The 19,979-nt window shown below is 49.3% G+C and overlaps 2 protein-coding genes across 2 annotated transcripts; both read left to right on the top strand.

The window, feature by feature from the left end:
• Positions 1 to 1,884: 1,884 nt before the first annotated feature.
• xdh (xanthine dehydrogenase) lies at positions 1,885 to 14,158 on the top strand. Its single transcript, XM_070957616.1, has 35 exons — positions 1,885 to 2,751; positions 3,454 to 3,511; positions 4,180 to 4,276; positions 4,515 to 4,623; positions 4,784 to 4,910; positions 5,088 to 5,149; positions 5,366 to 5,458; positions 5,542 to 5,622; positions 5,888 to 6,032; positions 6,195 to 6,287; positions 6,527 to 6,678; positions 7,030 to 7,123; positions 7,468 to 7,577; positions 7,657 to 7,841; positions 7,920 to 8,082; positions 8,293 to 8,382; positions 8,497 to 8,666; positions 8,747 to 8,873; positions 8,950 to 9,069; positions 9,293 to 9,389; positions 9,463 to 9,587; positions 10,715 to 10,848; positions 10,934 to 11,021; positions 11,204 to 11,290; positions 11,379 to 11,570; positions 11,641 to 11,786; positions 11,872 to 11,953; positions 12,042 to 12,137; positions 12,343 to 12,546; positions 12,647 to 12,699; positions 12,789 to 12,903; positions 13,035 to 13,100; positions 13,191 to 13,379; positions 13,466 to 13,633; positions 13,750 to 14,158. Exons 1-35 carry the CDS (start codon positions 2,656 to 2,658, stop codon positions 13,798 to 13,800), a joined length of 4,065 nt encoding a protein of 1,354 aa, XP_070813717.1. The 5' UTR covers positions 1,885 to 2,655; the 3' UTR covers positions 13,801 to 14,158.
• A 1,014-nt stretch (positions 14,159 to 15,172) lies between these two features.
• LOC139327838 (tetraspanin-7-like) lies at positions 15,173 to 19,903 on the top strand. Its single transcript, XM_070957842.1, has 8 exons — positions 15,173 to 15,670; positions 16,712 to 16,900; positions 17,165 to 17,239; positions 17,390 to 17,485; positions 18,208 to 18,363; positions 18,461 to 18,544; positions 18,680 to 18,751; positions 18,882 to 19,903. The coding sequence occupies exons 1-7, from the start codon at positions 15,590 to 15,592 to the stop codon at positions 18,746 to 18,748; spliced, it is 750 nt and encodes a 249-aa protein (XP_070813943.1). The 5' UTR covers positions 15,173 to 15,589; the 3' UTR covers positions 18,749 to 18,751; positions 18,882 to 19,903.
• Positions 19,904 to 19,979: the final 76 nt, after the last annotated feature.

The raw sequence follows: 19,979 nt of genomic DNA on the forward strand, positions 1-19,979 counted from the left end.
GGACGAGGTCATCAGAGGAGGATCTGCTGAATCCACGTGGTTCCAGGAACCGGCTGCTCCGCAAGATCTCAAACACCACACGCCTGTGCTGCGGCGGTGGGACCTGAGGTGAGATGATGCACCTGAATACTGAGGGAATGCAGTACTACAAACACTGAAGTACCACAAACAGAGACATGAAGCTCTGTGGTGGACCTGTGAGGGCAGAGGACTGAACTGCATCAGTGAAGCAGATCCACGGGTCCCGGCAGGAGGATGGTTAGAGGTGAAGCAGACCAGAGCCGCAGGCGGGACGCCTCGTCCAGTCACATTCTTGACTTATCACCACAGATAACACACACGTCCTTGTTGTGCTTGTCTGCTACTGAAGGCAGAGACGGTCAGACGTGCTGGGTGAGCTGGTGAGGACGGACCTGGACCAGCCAGGAGACATCAAGCAGCACCACAGGAACAGGTTACAGCAATCAAACGGGACCTGACGCGGACCTGACAGACCCTAGAAAATGTGGATCTAAACCTTTCGGGGTCCTGGTTTGGGTCTCGGGGCCTCAGCTTTGATGTGTGATTGGACGTCACATTCTTGACTTATCGTCAAACAATGACACAGATGTCCTTGATTTGCTCGTCCACTGTGTAAGCAGAGGGATGCTTGCGTCGTCTCCGTCTCCATGACACAGGGCAAAGATTCGTCCCAGGGGTCCAGTTCTGTGACGTGGACATGGACCTGCAGGCCCCCCCTCGCAGGCCTGGACAGCTTTTGAAGAAACCTCTTTTATTCATTTTGCCAAGAACATTTTTAGAAGCTGAAGAGACAGAAACGTGAAACGCTGCATGGCTGAGACGATTGGACACGAGGAAGACAGAGTGAAGAAGACAGCCAGGTGCTGCTTTGAGCTCGTCTCACTTTGACCTTCATTTCTGCCTCAGACAGCGTGTGAACAGTGATGTGGTCCTTGACACTGAGTTTTCCCAGCAGCACCTGAACGCACTCCCAGAATATTACAGACCAGAGAAATATTCTTCTTCATATCAAACATCTGAAAGACTTTAAACTCGTTTGAGGCTCAGATTGTCTGAAGCTGCTGATGTCTGAGCTCTGTGTGTGTGTGTGTGTGTGTGTGTGTGTGTGTGTGTGTGTGTGTGTGTGTGTGTGTGTGTGTGTGTGTGTGTGTGTGTGTGCATCAGCTGTTTGTGGGTTTTATTTTCTCACACTTCATCTTTCGGCTCCTGAAACGTGAAAGAAAAGCAGGTTTTTACACTTTAACTGAATTTTTCCTGCATTTTTTCAAAGCGAATGTGACGCTTGGTGTCATTAAAGAAACAGATGATGATTGTGAGCAGATGATCACATGATTTCATCCATTAACGCACTTGAATCTCACTCTCTGCTCCCAGAAAAACGGCGATGTTACGCCGAACGTTCTGCTTCGGTCTCTCTCACCGAGACGCTCGAATCCATTTCGTTGTGAAAATCACGTGAGTGTGTGCGTGACCGACGCGAATGTTCAGTATGTGTGTGAGTTAAAGCGTGAACAAACGGCCGAGCAGCTCGTCAAGCAGAGAGCATAGATGAGCTTCAATCAGGTAGTTTGGAGTCTGGATTGAAACACGTGTTCTGCAATTCTTTGTTGCATCATCATTATTGTTGTTGTTGTTGTTGTTATATAATCACTTCGATGATTTTTCCTCTTAGTTTTTACAGCTGTTTTTCATTTTATTACCATTTATTGACTGTTTTTGTTTTGGTGTGTTGCTGTTTCATTAGGTTTTTTACAATTTATTGTATTTTTCATTCTGTTTGTAAATCACATCACAAATCATTCTTCTTATTGTTTGGACTGTTTGTGTTTTGATGTTGTTTTTTAATACAGTTTGTCTTTGTGTGTTTTATTATCATGTTTTAGTGCATTTGATTGATTTTTCTATTAAATGTTTAATGTTGTCACCTTTATTTTTTGTGATATTTCATTTTTACCATTCTTGGCATTTTATTGTATCATCTCTGTTGTTTTTATTGGATGACCTTTCTGATTAATAACTGTTAATGATTGAAGGACTGCAGTTAATCATCATCATCGTTCCTCTTCGGCTCCTGTTTGAGCGACCGCATTAAAAAGCTGTGACGTGAAACGCCGCGTCACACAGACGTTACAGACCAGCTGGGAGTGTGTTCGCTGACCTTTGACCTGCAGGTACAAGCCAGCTGTGAATAATTAGCCTAAAAAAGAGCTTAATGAGCACTCTTTATCTGGGGTCAAAGGTCATGTGTGGCACTGCAGGCGGGTCCTCTTCAGTCATTCACAGGTTTAAGAGCAGCGAATTTTTCCTCAGTGCAGTTCAGAACTTCATTCATCAACTCACAGAAATATGATCAAAGCTGATTTTGGTGATTGATGAGCACAGAAGGGGGGAAACCTGCAGGTGATTTGGGAGCACCTGAACGCACCGTGAGGTCCGGCCTCTGTGGGCTGCTGGCTCGCGGTGTCTTCAGGGAGGAGGAGCAGCTTCAGAGTCCAGGACACACCTCTGAGCCCAGGGTTCAGCCCAGAGTTCAGCCCAGAGTTCAGCCCAGGGTTCAGCCCGTGTGCAGCAGCCGTCTGGAGCATTGAAGTCAGCCGCAGACCGAGGAGAGGAGCAGAACAGAGCGCCGACGCCATGAGGGGGACGAATGGTACCCAGACCAGGTCCCAGACCGGGTCCCAGACCGGGTCCGGGTCTGACGAACTCATCTTCTTCGTTAATGGGAAGAAGGTAAAAGAAGCTCCTGTCCAATTTAAATGATTTTAAACAGAGTTTGGTGCGTTTCTGTCACTGCGCTCATGTTTCCTTCACAGTGACTTAATGTGGAGCTTATTCGCCTCCTGCAGCGTTCATATCAGTCAAGTTACTGCAAAAAATCTGAATTATAGAAGAACAGAAGCAGTTAGTTTGAAGAGGTGAACACATGAAAGAGATCAGAGTGAGAATGTGACTGTGGACTCTGGAAATGAGAGGCAATAAATCTGCACAGAAACAGTCTGATATGAACGCATGAAGAGTCGAACAACGTCGAAGACAAAGCAGGAGAGTTAAAGTCAGTCTGTGGTGAATCCTTTCTTTTCTGTTTATTTACTCCAAAGCCGAGCTCAAATTTGATTCTGTAACTCTTAAAATACTAAAACCTGACTGCACAGATGTAGAAATAAACACTCACTGCCCATAACATCAGCACCATGTTGTGTTTTTAAGACGCTCTCATACATAATCCTGCTCACATGATTATTATACTAAATATAATGAGCTCGTTAACCTTTAACCCTCTTTGTCGTATACTTGAGTTTCACCAAATTTGGTGTCATTTATCAGGTTTCTTGTGTCGTTGTTCTGCTGAGGACTAACTTTAAACCTGGATTAAACTCTGGTGTCTGATCAGAGCATGGACTCACTCTCAGATTTGGATTTTTTGTGCTGCAGATCATTGAGAGAAACGCAGATCCTGAGATGACTCTGCTGACATACCTGAGGAGGAAACGTAGGCACACACACACACACACACACACACACACACACACACACACACACACACACACACACACACACACACACACACACACACACACACACACACAGGCAATGATTGTTCTCACATTGCTTAATTTTTTCCTCGCCGAGTGTTTCCTTTGTGGCATTCATCAGGTGTCGTGTTTCACGGCTTCACATCAAAACACAAACATTCATTTCTTCTTTTGTTATTTTATCAAATGTCATGACAGAGCGCACTTCTGCTCCTCTTCCTCTTCTTCTTCTACGTTCATTTCTTCTGAAATGACTAAACCTCTCTGCTCCCGCTCAGCTGTGGACACACACCGACAGCTGCTGTCTCTGTGCTGTAAATTGGTGTTTTCTGACATGGAGTCTGGTGTGTTGGCGGATTGACTGAGAGGTCAGCGACCGTCCGCGAGATAACCATCAGCAGGCCAAAGGCAAAGCAAACTTTACATTCAGGAGCAACTGCAACCAAATCAAACTTTATTTTGACACGCTGAACTCAGGAAGTGAGCGAGTGAAAAACGCTTGAGGACATTCATTCATTCATTCATTCATTCATTCATTCACAGTCTGCAGGTCAGAGCGTTTGACAGCATGTGGTTCAGTAAACTCACCGTGTCTTTGTGTATGTGTGTGTGCGTGCGCTCTCAGTGGGGCTGACAGGCACGAAGCTGGGCTGTGCTGAGGGCGGCTGTGGAGCCTGCACCGTCATGCTGTCCAGATACCAAACACACACTCAACAGCTGCTGTATCCTTACGCTCAGTGTCTGTTGTGTGTGTGTGTGTGTGTGTGTGTGTGTGTGTGTGTGTGTGTGTGTGTGTGTGTGTGTGTGTGTGTGCGCGCGTGCTGATGATGATGATGATGACCGGCCTATCAGCTGCAGTCATGCGCTCTCATCTGACATCCTGACGGCCTCTCATGGTAACAAACTGATTTCACACATAACAAACGAAGGTCAGAGGTCAGGTCTTTAACTCCGCTCCAGTCACCACGCCGTCAACGCCTGCCTCGCCCCCGTCTGCTCGCTACACCTGGTCGCCGTGACCACCGTGGAGGGCATCGGCAGTGTGGCAAGAAAGCTCCATCCTGTGCAGGTAGAGCACACACACTAAGCTCTCACTCATCGTGTTTGAGCTGCTGATTGAGAGATTTTTGGCCACTAGAGGGCAGCAGAGCCGACACGACATATCGTCATCTTCTAAAGTCCCTGAATGCAGCTTCCAGGCCTGTTCTCAGGTGTGTCTTCCTCCTCAGGAGCGTATCGCGAGGGCTCACGGCTCGCAGTGTGGCTTCTGCACGCCGGGGATCGTCATGTCCATGTACGCCCTGCTGAGAAACAACCCCACGCCCAAGATGGCCGACGTGGAGGAGGCCTTCCACGGTGCGCTCACACGTTGATTAGGATTGATGACTGGACGTGGAGCGATGGCGTGGTGGTTTATGTGGTTTATTATCAGCGTATTGAGCGTCATCTGGCCAGATGTGGCACACGTCCAGACAGAGGAACGTGTTTTCTCTGTTTTCTCGCTGATAACACGGAACTCTTGTGTTTCTTCAGGAAACCTGTGCCGTTGCACCGGATACAGGCCCATACTGGAGGGATACAAGACTTTCACTGTGGTGAGACGCTCCCTGCACGCACACAGCAGGTCACACAGGAAACGCTCAAATCTGAGCGTGAAAGCAGCACATCAGGAATGAAGTAATCAGATTACTCCAGATAAATGTGCAAATCTGAATCTGGAGAGTTGGTTTGTTCTGGACCGGGTTTGACGTGATGCTGATGAAATCTGACCCGTACAGGAAGCTGCAGTGACCTCATGTGTTTTCTTCCAGGAGGGCGGGTGCTGTGGTGGCGGGGGGCGGGGCGGCGGCTGCTGTATGGCCAATGGGAACGAAGCAGAGACAAGCTCAGAGGAGGACGCTGACGTAAGTGTGACTGACTTTTCTCCAAAGTGTTTTCAAAGCAACGTGCTTCATGTTTGTGACTGTACACTGTTTGTTTTTTGAAGGAAGCCTCGTCTCTGTTTAACGCAGCGGACTTTGCGCCCTTTGACCCCACACAGGAAGTCATCTTCCCTCCTGAACTCATGGTAAACAAATAAACACTAAGATAAGATAAGATAAGACTTTATTGATCCCACAGTAGCTGTCTGCGCGTCCTTTAGCAAACTGGAGCTGCGAACGGCTAATTCTGCGTATTTTAATGGCTGACTCACTGACTCCATGACAGCATGATGCGTCCTGTTTACACCCCAGAGCATTGTGGGAACTGTAGTTCCCCCTCAAACAGAAGTGAGACACAGAGTAATCACAGCCTGGATGCTGCTCTTTGCTCTTTCTCTTCTTCCCATCCAGTCTCTCACCAAAGGTCAAAGGTCGGCCTCGCTGTGTTTCCGTGGCGACAGAGCCGTGTGGCTGCAGCCCCACAGTCTGGACGAGTTTCTGCGTCTCAAATGGGAACATCCTGACGCCCGAGTGGTGGTGGGAAACACTGAAGTGGGTCAGTCACAAACACGTTCGTTCGTTCGTTCGTTCGTTCGTTCGTTCGTTCGTTCGTTCGTTCGTTCGTTCGTTCGTTCGTTCGTTCGTTCGTTCGTTCATTTATTCGTTCATCCATCCATTCATTCATGCATGCTCACTCACTCACTGTGTGTGCTCTCAGGTATCGAGGTGAAGTTTAAGAACATGGTGTACCCCGTCATCTTAGCTCCGGCCTTCATTCCTGAACTGAACGCAGTGACTCACACTGAGGCGGGTGAGTACTGATACTGATACTGATACTGCAAATACTGACAGTACAGTTACTGCTAACCTTCATCTGAGGACTGAATAGTAGTTCTACTGCCATGAGGCTGGAATTGACCTTTTTATTGGGTTTTATTTTTTCAGTTTTTCTGCACAGGCCAAAAACTGAGACCTGAACCTAGCATTAGCATTTGCATTAGCACTTCTAGGCAGTGCTGTGAGTGAATCTGTGTCTGTTTCTGTGTGCAGGTATCGTGTTTGGTGCAGCGTGCACTCTCAGCCACATGGGGGCGGTGCTGAAGCAGGCGGTTGAGACTCTTCCTCCTCATCAGACTGAAGTCTTCCTCGCTGTCCTGGAACAACTGCGCTGGTTCGCTGGACTGCAGATCCGGAACGTAGCAGTGAGTCGCTCTCGGTTTGTGAGCAGTAACAAGGCTGAATTAGTATCAGGTAGTAGTATTGTAGTATTAGGTGTGTGGAGCATGGAGGATTTCTCCTGTGGCCACTTCAGGGGTATTGATCATCTACTCCCAGCAAATACACAGAGCAGTCTTCCCAGACATTAGACAGAGCCAGTTCAGCTCCAGCTGTTTAGAAATGGATTCTGATTTAATTTTCTGGTTACTTTCAGGAACAAAAGCAACATGCCAGTGTCTTTGAGAGTGTGTCAGTCCATAAAAACATGTGTGCGATAACTGTCCACCGTGTTGTGTTTGTTGTCTCATAAAATGCTGGTGTTTTTGTGTTTTCAGGCCGTTGGTGGAAACATTATGACAGCCAGCCCAATATCAGACCTCAACCCTGTTTTTATGGCGGCAGGCTGCAAACTCACACTGATAGACAAGGGTAACACACACACACACACACACACACACACACACACACACACATTCAAAACTCTGCTCAGCTTCTTTACTGGAGGGTTTTATTTTGAAATCCAGTCATGAAACTGCACGACGTCATGGTGTGTTTACAGAAACGTCATAAGACATTTAGATTCATGTTGCGTTCATGGTCATCTTGTATGCTTTTCTTTTCACATTTACCAATTTACTTAAGACTAGTTTTCATATATTCCACAGCACTTGAAGGCAACATTACATCCAATGATTAATCTAAGTGACTAACGTTTCTAACCTACGTTCTGACCTTTGACCTTTCATCCCTGTCTGTCTCCGTCTGTGTGTCAGACGGCCGTCGTGTGGTTCAGATGGACGACATGTTCTTCACAGGTTACAGGAGGACATCTCTGCGGCCGCAGGAAGTCCTGCTGTCCATAGAGATTCCATACAGCACGAAGGTAAAGACGCCCGCCGCCGCAGCGTCACAATCAGCTGTTCAGACTCTGACGCTGCCGTCTCTGCATTTGTCCTCTGCAGACTCAGTTCGTGTCCGCCTTCAAACAGTCGCCGCGCCGGGAGGACGACATCAGCACCGTTACTGCGGCGATGAGTGTCACCTTCACTCCTGGGACAGATGTTGTCGAGGACTTGAAGCTGAGCTACGGCGGCATGGCGGCGACCACGGTGCTGGCGAAGAAGACGGCGAACAGGCTGCTGGGAAGGTAAATACTGAGTATATGTGAAACTAAGAGTCAAAGAAGGAAGGACAGATGGACAGTCACGCTCTCTGTGTCACCCAGGCGCTGGGGGGAGGAGCTTCTGCAGGAGGCCTGCACTTCATTGGCTGAGGAGATGACCCTCGACCCCTCTGTGCCGGGCGGCATGGTGTCGTACCGGCGAACTTTGACCCTCAGCCTCTTCTACAAGTTCTACCTGACGGTGCTGCAGAAGCTCAGACAGCAGGTGTCGTTTGACTTTTAATGAGCCAAACTGTGTTTTGTAGTAACACACAAGCGCCACAAGATGGCAGCAGCTGCATCTCAAAGCTGTACGGGAACCTCACATCCTTCCACATGTTCCTGCAGATGTTTCACAATAAAAGCCTTAACGTCCTCTTTGTCCGACACTTCGACGTGTACTGAACCCTCTGTGTTTTCGTGCTTCATTGGTCAGGGTGTGAACGTGGAGGAGGTCGGCGCAGACTGTCTGAGCGCCACAGAGATTTACCGTCCAGAGACTCCGTCCAGCGTTCAGGTGTATCAGGTACAGCACACACAGCGCTGCTGAAGGGCACTGAGCTGGAGGCAGCAGATGGATTGAACCAGGTTACACTCCCAGCTTTAGCATCCAGGTGTGTTAACGTCACGTGTCCTCCAGGCGGTGCCGAAGGACCGAAGCCCGGATGACGTGGTGGGCCGGCCCATGATGCACCTGTCCGCTCTGAAGCAGGCGACTGGAGAGGCGGTTTACTGCGACGACGTGCCGCTGTACGAGAACGAGCTCTACCTGGCACTCGTCACCAGCAGCAAAGCACACGCTAATATCCTGTAAGACTCACACCTGTGCAACACACACACACCTGCACAGCAGCCACACCTGTCCTGTCTAACACAGGTGTGTGTCACAGCTCTATAGACACCTCAGCAGCAGAGTGTATGCCCGGCGTGGTCTGCTGTGTGTTCGCCGATGACATCCCAGGCAGTAACGCCACCGGACCAATCGAATATGATGAGACTGTCTTTGCCCACCGCCAGGTGTGTGGTTTTTCTTTGTCAGACCAATCAGGTGGATGTCAGGTTCATGACCAGGTTGTTTCCCTCTTGTCTGCAGGTGACCTGCGTGGGTCACGTCATCGGCGCCGTGGTGGCCGACACTCAGCTTCATGCTCAGAGAGCCGCCAAAGCCGTCAGGATCCAATACGAAGAGCTGCAGCCGGTCGTCACCATCCAGGTGAGACCAGCAACACCTGGACTTCTGTGGACAACACCTGTGTCCATGTTTAGTGTGAAAAAACTCCTGATGAAGAAAGTTCAGTGACGCTCAGATTCAGCTGTGCTTTGAGCTGAATGCTAATGTTAGCATGTTAGCACGTCTTTTGGCTAATATTAGCATGCTAATTAGAAATAGAAACTTGATTTAAAAAGTGCTAATCTGTCGATGGTGTGATTGACAGGAAGCCATCGCCACCCAGTCCTTCTATCAGCCAATCAGAACCCTCGAGATGGGAGACCTGGAGGCGGGATTTAAACAGGCTGACCACATCCTGGAGGGTAGGTCCGTCTGTGTGTGATTTCCTCCTCACTCCAGCTCATCGGGTTTTGATTACTTATTGATGATTGACAGGTGAGATGCACATGGGAGGTCAGGAGCATTTCTACCTGGAGACCAACGTCACTCTGGCTGTTCCCCGAGGAGAAGACGGAGAGATGGAGCTCTTCGTTTCCACTCAGGCTGCCTCCAAAACACAGGTAACAGTACTCCAAAACACAGGTAAAAATACCCCAAAACACAGGTAACAGTACTCCAAAACACAGGTAAAAGTACCCCAAAACACAGGTAAAAGTACCCCAAAACAAAGGTAACAGTACTCCAAAACACAGGTGAAAATACCCCAAAACAAAGGTAACAGTACTCCAAAACACAGGTAAAAATACCCCAAAACACAGGTAACAGTACTCCAAAACACAGGTAACAGTACTCCAAAACACAGGTAAAAGTACCCCAAAACACAGGTAACAGTACTCCAAAACACAGGTAAAAGTACCCCAAAACAAAGGTAACAGTACTCCAAAACACAGGTAAAAGTACCCCAAAACAAAGGTAACAGTACTCCAAAACACAGGTGAAAATACCCCAAAACAAAGGTAACAGTACTCCAAAACACAGGTAAAAATACCCCAAAACACAGGTAACAGTACTCCAAAACACAGGTAACAGTACTCCAAAACACAGGTAAAAGTACCCCAAAACACAGGTAACAGTACACCAAAACACAGGTAAAAGTACCCCAAAACACAGGTAACAGTACTCCAAAACACAGGTCAAAGTACCCCAAAACAAAGGTAACAGTACTCCAAAACACAGGTGAAAATACCCCAAAACAAAGGTAACAGTACTCCAAAACACAGGTAAAAATACCCCAAAACACAGGTAACAGTACTCCAAAACACAGGTAACAGTACTCCAAAACACAGGTAAAAGTACCCCAAAACACAGGTAACAGTACTCCAAAACACAGGTAAAAGTACCCCAAAACAAAGGTAACAGTACTCCAAAACACAGGTGAAAATACCTCAAAACAAAGGTAACAGTACTCCAAAACACAGGTAACAGTACTCCAAAACACAGGTAAAAATACCCCAAAACACAGGTAACAGTACTCCAAAACACAGGTAAAAGTACCCCAAAACACAGGTAACAGTACTCCAAAACACAGGTAAAAATACCCCAAAACAAAGGTAACAGTACTCCAAAACACAGGTGAAAATACCCCAAAACAAAAACTACTGTATGTATTACTGCATTACTGCGTGTTTTGCGTGTACTGCATGTCTGCTGCCGAGTGTGAATGGCAGGATGTTTGTGTCTCTGTCAGTCTCTGGTGGCGAAGGTGCTGGGCGTCCCTGCTAACAGGGTGGTGGTCCGGGTGAAGAGGATGGGCGGAGGCTTCGGAGGGAAGGAGAGCAGGACCACCATATTGTCCACTGTGGTTGCCGTGGCAGCGAACAAGTATGTCTGAAACTCATCTCTAATTAGATGCTTTTATTTTGAAATGAAAAGTAAATTCTAAGTGTTTTCTGCCTTCCTGTGTCAGGCTGAAGAGGCCTGTGAGGTGCATGTTGGACAGAGACGAGGACATGTTGATCACCGGAGGAAGACACCCCTTCTATGGAAAATACAAGGTAGGAGGACGCCCCCTGCTGGAGAGGGAGCATTCAGCAGTAGCGAGAGGAGGAGCAGCTGAATGAGTGGATTTATTGAACTTTGCTCCCTCTGCCTTGACCTCCATGTCAGTAGCTTCACTCTTCTTCTTCTTCTTCTTCTTCTTCTTCTTCTTCTTCTTCTTCTTCTTCTCTCACTCCAGGTGGGTTTCCTAAACAGCGGTAAGGTCGTGGCTCTGGACGTTTCATACTACAGTAACACTGGAAACTCCATGGACCTCTCTCTGTCAGTGAGTGTCGTAGCGAGCGACAGAATACTTCTTCATCGCAGTATTTGGTGATGATGTGCTGAAGTCATCACTGTGTCCGTTTGTCGAGGTCCTGGAACGAGCCCTGCTCCACATGGAGAACTCGTACAGCATCGCCAACGTACGCGGCCGCGGCTTCCTGTGCCGCACAAACCTGCCGTCCAACACGGCCTTCAGGGGCTTCGGAGGGCCGCAAGGCATGATGGTCGCTGAGAACTGGATGTCCGACGTGGCTCAGAGTCTGGGCAGGCCAGCCGAGGAAGTACGTATGTGGATGAATGACGTCAGACATGAGGAGAAGCGACTCCGTCAGTGACTCTGTCCTCCTGCAGGTGCGTCGGTTGAACCTGTACGTGGAAGGGGAGTCGACACCCTTCAGACAGATCCTGGATCAGTTCACCTTGGAGCGCTGCTGGGACGAGTGCCTGTCGCGCTCCAGATACCAGGAACGCCGAGCCGCCATCGACCTGTACAACAGGTAAAAACAAAGACGAGAAGATCTGAGAAGAAGCTTCTGAGACAGAAGAAAAACAGCTGAACCGTGTGTGTGTTTCTGTTTTCAGAAAGAACCGCTGGACCAAACGAGGCCTCGCCATCGTCCCCACCAAGTTTGGCATCAGCTTCACCGCCGCCTTCCTCAACCAGGTCTGAAGCATCAGCGCTGATGGTCAGCCTGCTGGAGGCGGGACGGTTCCTGTCATTTCCGTTGGTTCACGTGTGTTTGTGTCCGCAGGCTGGAGCTCTGGTCCACATCTACACGGACGGATCAGTGCTGCTGACCCACGGTGGGACAGAGATGGGACAGGGCCTCCACACCAAGATGATCCAGGTACCTGAACGCACCACGGTCCTGTTTTCACGCTCACTGGTTTGACCTTGATTTCCCACCTCTCGTACCCCGTTTGGTTTCTGTTAAATAAAACAAAATAAAACTACAGCCTCAGACGAAGCGCGAGCATCAGCGCTCAGAGGGACTTCTTTTGGCCAGTTAAAACGTGCTCATGTCATGTGAACAAACCGTGTGTGCGCTTCAGGTTGCCGGCAGGGTTCTGGGTATCCCCTGTTCAAAGATCCACATCTCAGAGACCAGCACCAACACGGTCCCCAACAGCAGCCCCACCGCCGCCTCTGCCTCCTCAGACCTCAACGGAGCCGCCGTGCAGAAAGCCTGCGAGACCCTCCTGAAACGCCTGGAACCGTACAAGACCAAGAACCCCAAAGGATCATGGGAGAACTGGGTGAGCAGGAGCATGAAGGCTACATACTCTAGCAGTACTTCAGTTTGTCTTTACAGGAGTAGTTGCAGTTGTACAAAGTCTGTTGGTGCGTGTGTTCCAGGTGACGGCGGCGTATTTCGACAGAGTCAGCCTCAGTGCAAACGGCTTTTACAGGTGAGTTCACCGAGCGAGCTGCTGGCCCCGTCTACCTGCTGCGAGACAAAGCTCAGGGCGGAGTTTCACTGCTTCCTGTTTCCTGTCAGGACTCCAGATCTGGGTTACGACTTTGAAACAAACTCGGGCCGAGCGTTCAACTACTTCAGCTACGGAGTGGCCTGTTCAGAGGTGGAGGTCGACTGCCTGACCGGAGCTCACAAGGTGCGTCACCAAAGACACTTCATTCAGCCTTCAGGCTGTTCTGAAGGCTTTTATTTTGACTGTTTCTCTGCAAACAGGAAGTGCGAGCAGCCAATGACTGCCTGACTTCGTTTGTTGTGTTTGTGTTGTAGAACCTGAGCACCACCATAGTGATGGACGTCGGTCACAGCCTGAACCCAGCGATTGACATCGGACAGGTGAGTCAGTCAGTCTGTCAGTCAGTCTGCGTGAGTCTCGTCCCTGCGGCGCCCCCCTCAGGTCCAAACGTCCTCCCGGTCTCTCTGCAGGTGGAGGGGGGGTTCATGCAGGGTCTGGGTCTCTTCACGCTGGAGGAGCTTCATTACTCGCCCCAGGGCGTCCTCCTCACTCGGGGTCCTGGTTCTTATAAGATCCCGGCGTTCGGGGACATCCCCACCCAGCTCACCGTCTCGCTGCTCCGCGACGCCCCCAATGACAAGGCCATCTTTGCCTCCAAGGTAACAGCAGGCGCTGCTTCCTGCCTTTACGCGGAGCTGCAGAGAAAAAGGATTTTGTGATGAAGTCGATGATTCTTCCTCCTCAGGCTGTGGGCGAGCCTCCACTCTTTCTGGCGGCGTCGGTTTTCTTCGCCATCAAAGATGCCATCAGCGCCGCCCGGGCGGAGTCCGGCATCAGCGGCCCCTTCAGGCTGGACAGCCCCGCCTCCGCTGAGAGGATCCGCAACGCTTGCTGCGATCGCTTCACCAAACTGGTAGAAAGCCTGAGACAACAAGATCAACGATGATGTCTTTGATTTTCCCTGAAAGAAAAGATGGAGTTCTGTCTCGCTCTCTCCGTCTGAACGCGCCGCCTGTCCTTCTGTTGCAGTGTCCTCCTGCGGAGCCGGGAACCTACACCCCGTGGTCTGTGCAGGTTTAGGACGTCCAGCCAGAGAGGACACGTCCACCGATGGTCTCTGCAGAGTCTGCAAATCCACACAGCCACAACATGCACACCTGTCAGGATGCATTGTGGGTAAAGAGCTGCAGTGAGCTGTTAGCAGATGAAAGGCAGCGCATCACTTTCCATAAAGCACTCAGGGAATAAAAACACGTCTCCAACCTCACACTGTAAAAAACGTCACATCCTTCATTTGTAGGTTTAGAAACATTCTGCTGTCCTTTCAGCTCGGCTCAATCAGCTGAGCTGAGATGTTTACATTGATCAGATATGGATTCAGCTGGAGGGAACAGCTGTACTGTGTGACTGGAATAAAGCTTTTCAGAGATGATTTGATGAACTTTGCCTCCGTTTATTTCTGCTGAAGGACGTCAGCAAAAATCTGCACAAAGAGGGTCGAAAGAAAGACGAAGGCAGCAGAGGGGTGGACAGGTGGGTGGACGGGAGGGTGGACGGGAGGGTGGACGGGTGGGTGGACAGGAGGGTGAGTGGACGGGTGGGTGGACAGGAGGGTGGGTGGACGGGAGGATGAGTGGACGGGTGGGTGGACAGGAGGGTCGGGGGACGGGAGGGTGGACAGGAGGGTGGGTGGACAGGAGGGTGAGTGGACGGGTGGGTGGACAGGAGGGTGAGTGGACAGGAGGGTGGGTGGACAGGAGGGTCGGGGGACGGGAGGGTGGACAGGAGGGTGGGTGGACAGGAGGGTGAGTGGACGGGTGGGTGGACAGGAGGGTGGGTGGACAGGAGAGTGAGTGGACGGGTGGGTGGACAGGAGGGTGGGTGGACAGGAGGGTCGGGGGACGGGAGGGTGGACAGGAGGGTGGGTGGACAGTTGGTGTTGCACCTTCACAGCGAGGTGTCAGCTGTCAGCGCAGGTCAGCCTCCCTGCAGCTCGGCTCTGTGTTAATTATGCGCTCAGTGTGAAGTATGAGGGTCACATGTTTGTGACATGGACGCACGCCGTCCTGCACGTCTCCCTCAGGCTGTTAAACTCTGGCTGCTGCAGGGCGACGACGCTCAGGCCTCAGGTGTTCAAAAGACCTGAAAGCCTCAGCTGGACGGACAGTTACCTGTTAGCACTTAGCATCAACCCCTGAGCCGCAGCCAGCTCCTCAACCGGTTCTGCCTCGTATGAAGCTGCTATTTTTGGACAGTTTTTTTATAAGCACAACTTTTTATTGTTTTATTTTTGTCTCATGTTTGAACCATTTTTGGGCCATTTTCACTCATTTTTGTGCATCTTTCACACAAACAGGACTGACTGAATAGTTTGAGAGTTTCAGAGGGAGAGAGAGAGCCGGAGGAAGAGGAGGGCAGAGAGAGCAGGAGGAAGAGGAGGGCAGACAGAGAGCGAGCAGAGCCGGAGGAAGAGGAGGGCAGAGAGAGCAGGAGGAAGAGGAGGGCAGACAGAGAGCGAGCAGAGCCGGAGGAAGAGGAGGGCAGAGAGAGCAGGAGGAAGAGGAGGGCAGACAGAGCAGGAGGAAGAGGAGGGCAGACAGAGAGCGAGCAGAGCCGGAGGAAGAGGAGGGCAGAGAGAGCAGGAGGAAGAGGAGGGCAGAGAGAGAGCGAGCAGAGCCGGAGGAAGAGGAGGGCAGAGAGAGCAGGAGGAAGAGGAGGGCAGAGAGAGAGCGAGCAGAGCCGGAGGAAGAGGAGGGCAGACAGAGAGCGAGCAGAGCCGGAGGAAGAGGAGGGCAGACAGAGAGCGAGCAGAGCCGGAGGAAGAGGAGGGCAGACAGAGAGCGAGCAGAGCCGGAGCGTCACTCGGATCATGGCTCCCCGCAGGATGGAGACCAAACCGGTGATCTTGTGTCTGAAGTCGCTGCTGCTGCTCTACTCCTTCATCTTCTGGGTGAGGAAACACTTTCACTCCCATCGTTCGCTCTTTTTATCACGTTCACTCACAAACGTTCGTTTTCTGCTGTGAAACCAAGTTTTTATTGGCTCAGCAGTGTTTCTGGAGGTTTTTTGATGGATGCGTGTTTTTGTGATCCTCAAATGTTCTTTCAGTTTTTGGAATAATGACGTTTTTACAGGTTTGAAGCTGACATGAAGTTTTCTCTTCTGTTTGTGTTTAATGACGTGATGAAGACAAAGACTTTGACATTTAAATGAATGAACTTAAGCTGAGACTGATTGAAAAGCAGTCAGTGTTTAACAGAAGTGCTGAGGTCAGGGGTCAGCTGGAGGTCAGAGGAGGAGGAGGTTCAGTTATTATGAGGAGGAGGAGGGCGGAGCAGTGACACACAGACGATAATGAAGGCCTGAAAGCACCACAGCAGGAACGCGCTCTGCCGCGATGACGAGCCAATCACGAGGTTTTCTGACCTTTCACGTCCACTTCCTGCTCAGCCCGGCTGACCGTCAGGCTCTCGATGCCTTTCTGACTCTCAGCTGTCGGCTGGAGCCGCAAACGATGAAGTACAAGTATGTCAAAGGTGTTCATAAGTCACCTGATCACATGTTACTTTGCAGTACTTACTGACTGCAGTACTGTGTGTAACGTCCAGCTCTCTCGTCCTGAGGACGTCCCTGCGTCTCTTCTTACCGTCTGTTTGTCAGTTTGTCGCTTTGCTGTCAGATCACATCAGAGTCATGTGACGCTGAGTCTCACACACACACACACACACACACACACACACACACACACACACACACACACACACACACACACAGAGCTGTACTTCAGTATAATCTGAGGTACTTGTACTTCACTTAAGCAGTTCCATTTCCTGCTCGTTTACTCTACGACACAACTACAGAGCTTGAGTAAATGTACTTCAAACAGTGTGTGTGTGTGTGTGTGTGTGTGTGTGAGACAGTAAAGGTTAGGATGAAGGATAAGCACTTCCTCATTGGTTGACAGTCTGACCCGTGGCCCCTCCCCCCTCAGGTGACAGGTGTGGTCCTGCTGTCGGTGGGCTTATGGTGGAAGTTCATGTTGGGCCCCTACATGCTGCTGATCTCCAGCGGCCCCTCCAACGCGCCGTACGTCCTCGCCGGCACCGGAGTCGCCATCGTGCTCTTCGGGCTGTTCGGCTGCTTCGCCACCTGCAGGGGGCGCCCCTGGATGCTAAAGCTGGTCTGCCTCTGCTGTGTTCTTACTCAGATTATCAGCAGGCGTGGAGGAAGTATTCAGATCCTTCACCACAGTAAAAGTACTCATACCACAGTAAAAATACTGCAGTGGTAGCAGTGAAGGAAGTTTCCCTGAGATGTGATGTAGTAGAAGTAAAATAGTCATGTACAAGTACCTTCAAAGTATGTTCAAGTAAAGTTTTTGGCTGCGATGTGATCTCACTGTTATCCAGCGTGACCTGACCTCTGACCTCTGACCTCTCTGCAGTACGCCATGTTTCTGTCTCTGGTCTTCATGACTGAACTCATCGCTGGAATCTCTGGATTCATCTTTCGCCACGAGGTGATTTCACACGACGCTCGCCGTTTGTCCACAGAGCGCACGGTTCATACTGACAGCATGCTGTGTGTGTGTGTGTGTGTGTGTGTGTGTGTGTGTGTGTGTGTGTGTGTGTGTGTGTGTGTGTGTGCGTGCGTGCGTGCGTGTGCTCAGATTAAAGGGACATTCCTCACCACGTACAGCGATGCAGTGATGAGATACGATGGACGAGACGACAGGAGTCTGGCTGTGGACGGCGTCCAGCGCAGAGTCAGTGTCTCTTCACCTTTAACCTCCATGATGACGTGATTTATACATGTGATGCTACAAACTGTTAGCGTTAGCCTTCATGATGACCTCGTGTGTGTTTGTGTGGAGATGGTTTATATGCTGACGATACACTGATTTATACATGTGATGCTACAAACTGTTAGCGTTAGCCTTCATGATGACCTCGTGTGTGTTTGTGTGGAGATGGTTTATATGCTGACGATACACTGATTTATACATGTGATGCTACAAACTGTTAGCGTTAGCCTTCATGATGACCTCGTGTGTGTTTGTGTGGAGATGGTTTATACGCTGACGATACACTGATTTATACATGTGATGCTACAAACTGTTAGCGTTAGCCTTCATGATGACCTCGTGTGTGTTTGTGTGGAGATGGTTTATACGCTGACGATACACTGATTTATACATGTGATGCTACAAACTGTTAGCGTTAGCCTTCATGATGACCTCGTGTGTGTTTGTGTGGAGATGGTTTATATGCTGACGATACACTGATTTATACATGTGATGCTACAAACTGTTAGCGTTAGCCTTCATGATGACCTCGTGTGTGTTTGTGTGGAGATGGTTTATACGCTGACGATTCACTGATTTATACATGTGATGCTACAAACTGTTAGCGTTAGCCTTCAAGCCCAGTCCAGACGATGTCAGCCCTGCGAAGCAGACGCTCAGATGGTTTCTCTTGCTCCCTGTAGCTGCGCTGCTGCGGCGTTCAGAACTACACCAGCTGGTTCAGCACGCCGTTCTTCCCCCTCAGCGGGATTCCCGCCAGCTGCTGTGTTCGCTTGTCCGACTGCAGCTTCGCCGACCTGAAGAACGCAACGGTGGCTGCTCACAAGGTCCACAAACAGGTTGGAAACACACACGTAACACATGCACGTCATCCAAACACACAACAATGAGACGATGAAACAAACAGTGACGCGACGAACGAACGCATGTCTGCAGGGCTGCTACGAGCTGGTGACGACCTTCATCGAGAGCAACATGAGCATCATCGCTGGAGTCACCTTTGGCATCGCCTTCTCTCAGGTACACCTGCAGAGAGCCGCAGCGGTTTGTTTTTATTTGTTACACATGCGCACACACACACACACACACAAGCTCACTGTGTGACATTAGCAGCTCGTTTCTATGACGACATCATCTCCTCTGTCTCTGTGTCAGGTGATCGGGATGAGTCTGGCCTGCTGTTTGTCTCGCTTCATCAACGCCAACCAGTACGAGATGGTTTGACAGGTAACTAACACACATACACACACACACACACACACACACACACACACACACACACACACACACACACACACACTTCCTTGTTGTTGGTGGTCACCTCCGTTTGCTCATTCTGTTTTTCTTTCTTATACAGAAAAGAGATGAGGATACATGTCGCCATGGAAACCGTGGGAGACACACACACACACACACACACACACACACACGCCTGAACACACTTCCTGTATTTATTTCTCTTCTTTGCCTGAATTCGTCAAACTTTTTGCCCGTTGTTGTCGTGTTTGTCTTCGTGCTGTGGTGAAGCTGAAGGATTAACTTCTGTCCTTTTTGGGGGGGGGTTAAGTCCAGAAACAGAATGAAGAAGAAAACTGAAGTGAAATAAAGTGCGAATAACGAGCTGGTTCCCTCACCTTTCCTGTTGTTTCTATTCTGTCTTCATGGAAACACAAACGTGGCCCTGAACATGTGGACTGTCATTATTTAAGTTTGATTTTCTGGGTGTTTGTTTGTTTGTTTGTGTGTATTTCTCTGTACGGCAAGCTGCAGGTCCAAAATGTTTCACTGTGCTCAGTGTGTGCTGCACTTTAATGAAGGCAGATAACACAGTAAAACATCATGTGATGAGAAATAAAGCAGGAAGCGTCACTTTTCTGTTTTTCTCTTCACTGGACATCAAGTCAGAGACAACAACACATCGAAGAGCAACACAAACACAGTTTAATGCAGCTGATCACATCCAGAAAGCTAAAATGTAGAAAACAGTTTCAGTTTTAGTCAATAATTCAAAGTTCAGATGTGAACTGGATGGCTCATAATTATATGTAAATTCCCAAAATGAAAAGTTATATATTGACATTTGTCTGATGTATTAGAGAAAACTCTCCGATGCTGTCATGTCTTTAAAGATAATTTCATATGTAGTTTAGCATAAATTACCGTTAATCACAGACTCACTGGAAGCTGAACAGAAGTCATGTTGGTGAACAGCCAGCAGGGGGCGAAGTTTCACCAACAAACAGGAAACAGTTCTGGAATTATTTTAGAGAAACGGTGATGATGCTGACTGTCAGAGCCAATGAGGTCTGCTGAAGGATGAACAAGATGAAAAGCATTTTCTGTCTTTATTTTTGTAATATAAAACAACATTCAACGATCAAAACAGCCTCTTAATCTTTTTTTTTTAATGAAACTTTATTTAACAATATCAGAAACAATAGACAAATAGTGCAGA

The sequence above is a fragment of the Chaetodon trifascialis genome, chromosome 24, assembly GCF_039877785.1.
Source record: "Chaetodon trifascialis isolate fChaTrf1 chromosome 24, fChaTrf1.hap1, whole genome shotgun sequence".
Lineage (NCBI taxonomy): Eukaryota > Metazoa > Chordata > Actinopteri > Chaetodontiformes > Chaetodontidae > Chaetodon > Chaetodon trifascialis.

What these genes read in the sequence shown, in the direction of transcription:
- LOC139327838 (XM_070957842.1), top strand. Translation starts at nt 15,590, where the DNA reads ATGGCTCCCCGCAGGATGGAGACCAAACCGGTGATCTTGTGTCTGAAG. An exon ending in TCTACTCCTTCATCTTCTGG is followed by an intron (nt 15,671 to 16,711) that starts GTGAGGAAACAC and finishes CTCCCCCCTCAG; the next exon opens with GTGACAGGTGTGGTCCTGCT. An exon ending in GATTCATCTTTCGCCACGAG is followed by an intron (nt 17,240 to 17,389) that starts GTGATTTCACAC and finishes GCGTGTGCTCAG; the next exon opens with ATTAAAGGGACATTCCTCAC.
- xdh (XM_070957616.1), top strand. Translation starts at nt 2,656, where the DNA reads ATGAGGGGGACGAATGGTACCCAGACCAGGTCCCAGACCGGGTCCCAG. An exon ending in ACACACACTCAACAGCTGCT is followed by an intron (nt 4,277 to 4,514) that starts GTATCCTTACGC and finishes ACTCCGCTCCAG; the next exon opens with TCACCACGCCGTCAACGCCT. An exon ending in ACTCACACTGATAGACAAGG is followed by an intron (nt 7,124 to 7,467) that starts GTAACACACACA and finishes TCTGTGTGTCAG; the next exon opens with ACGGCCGTCGTGTGGTTCAG.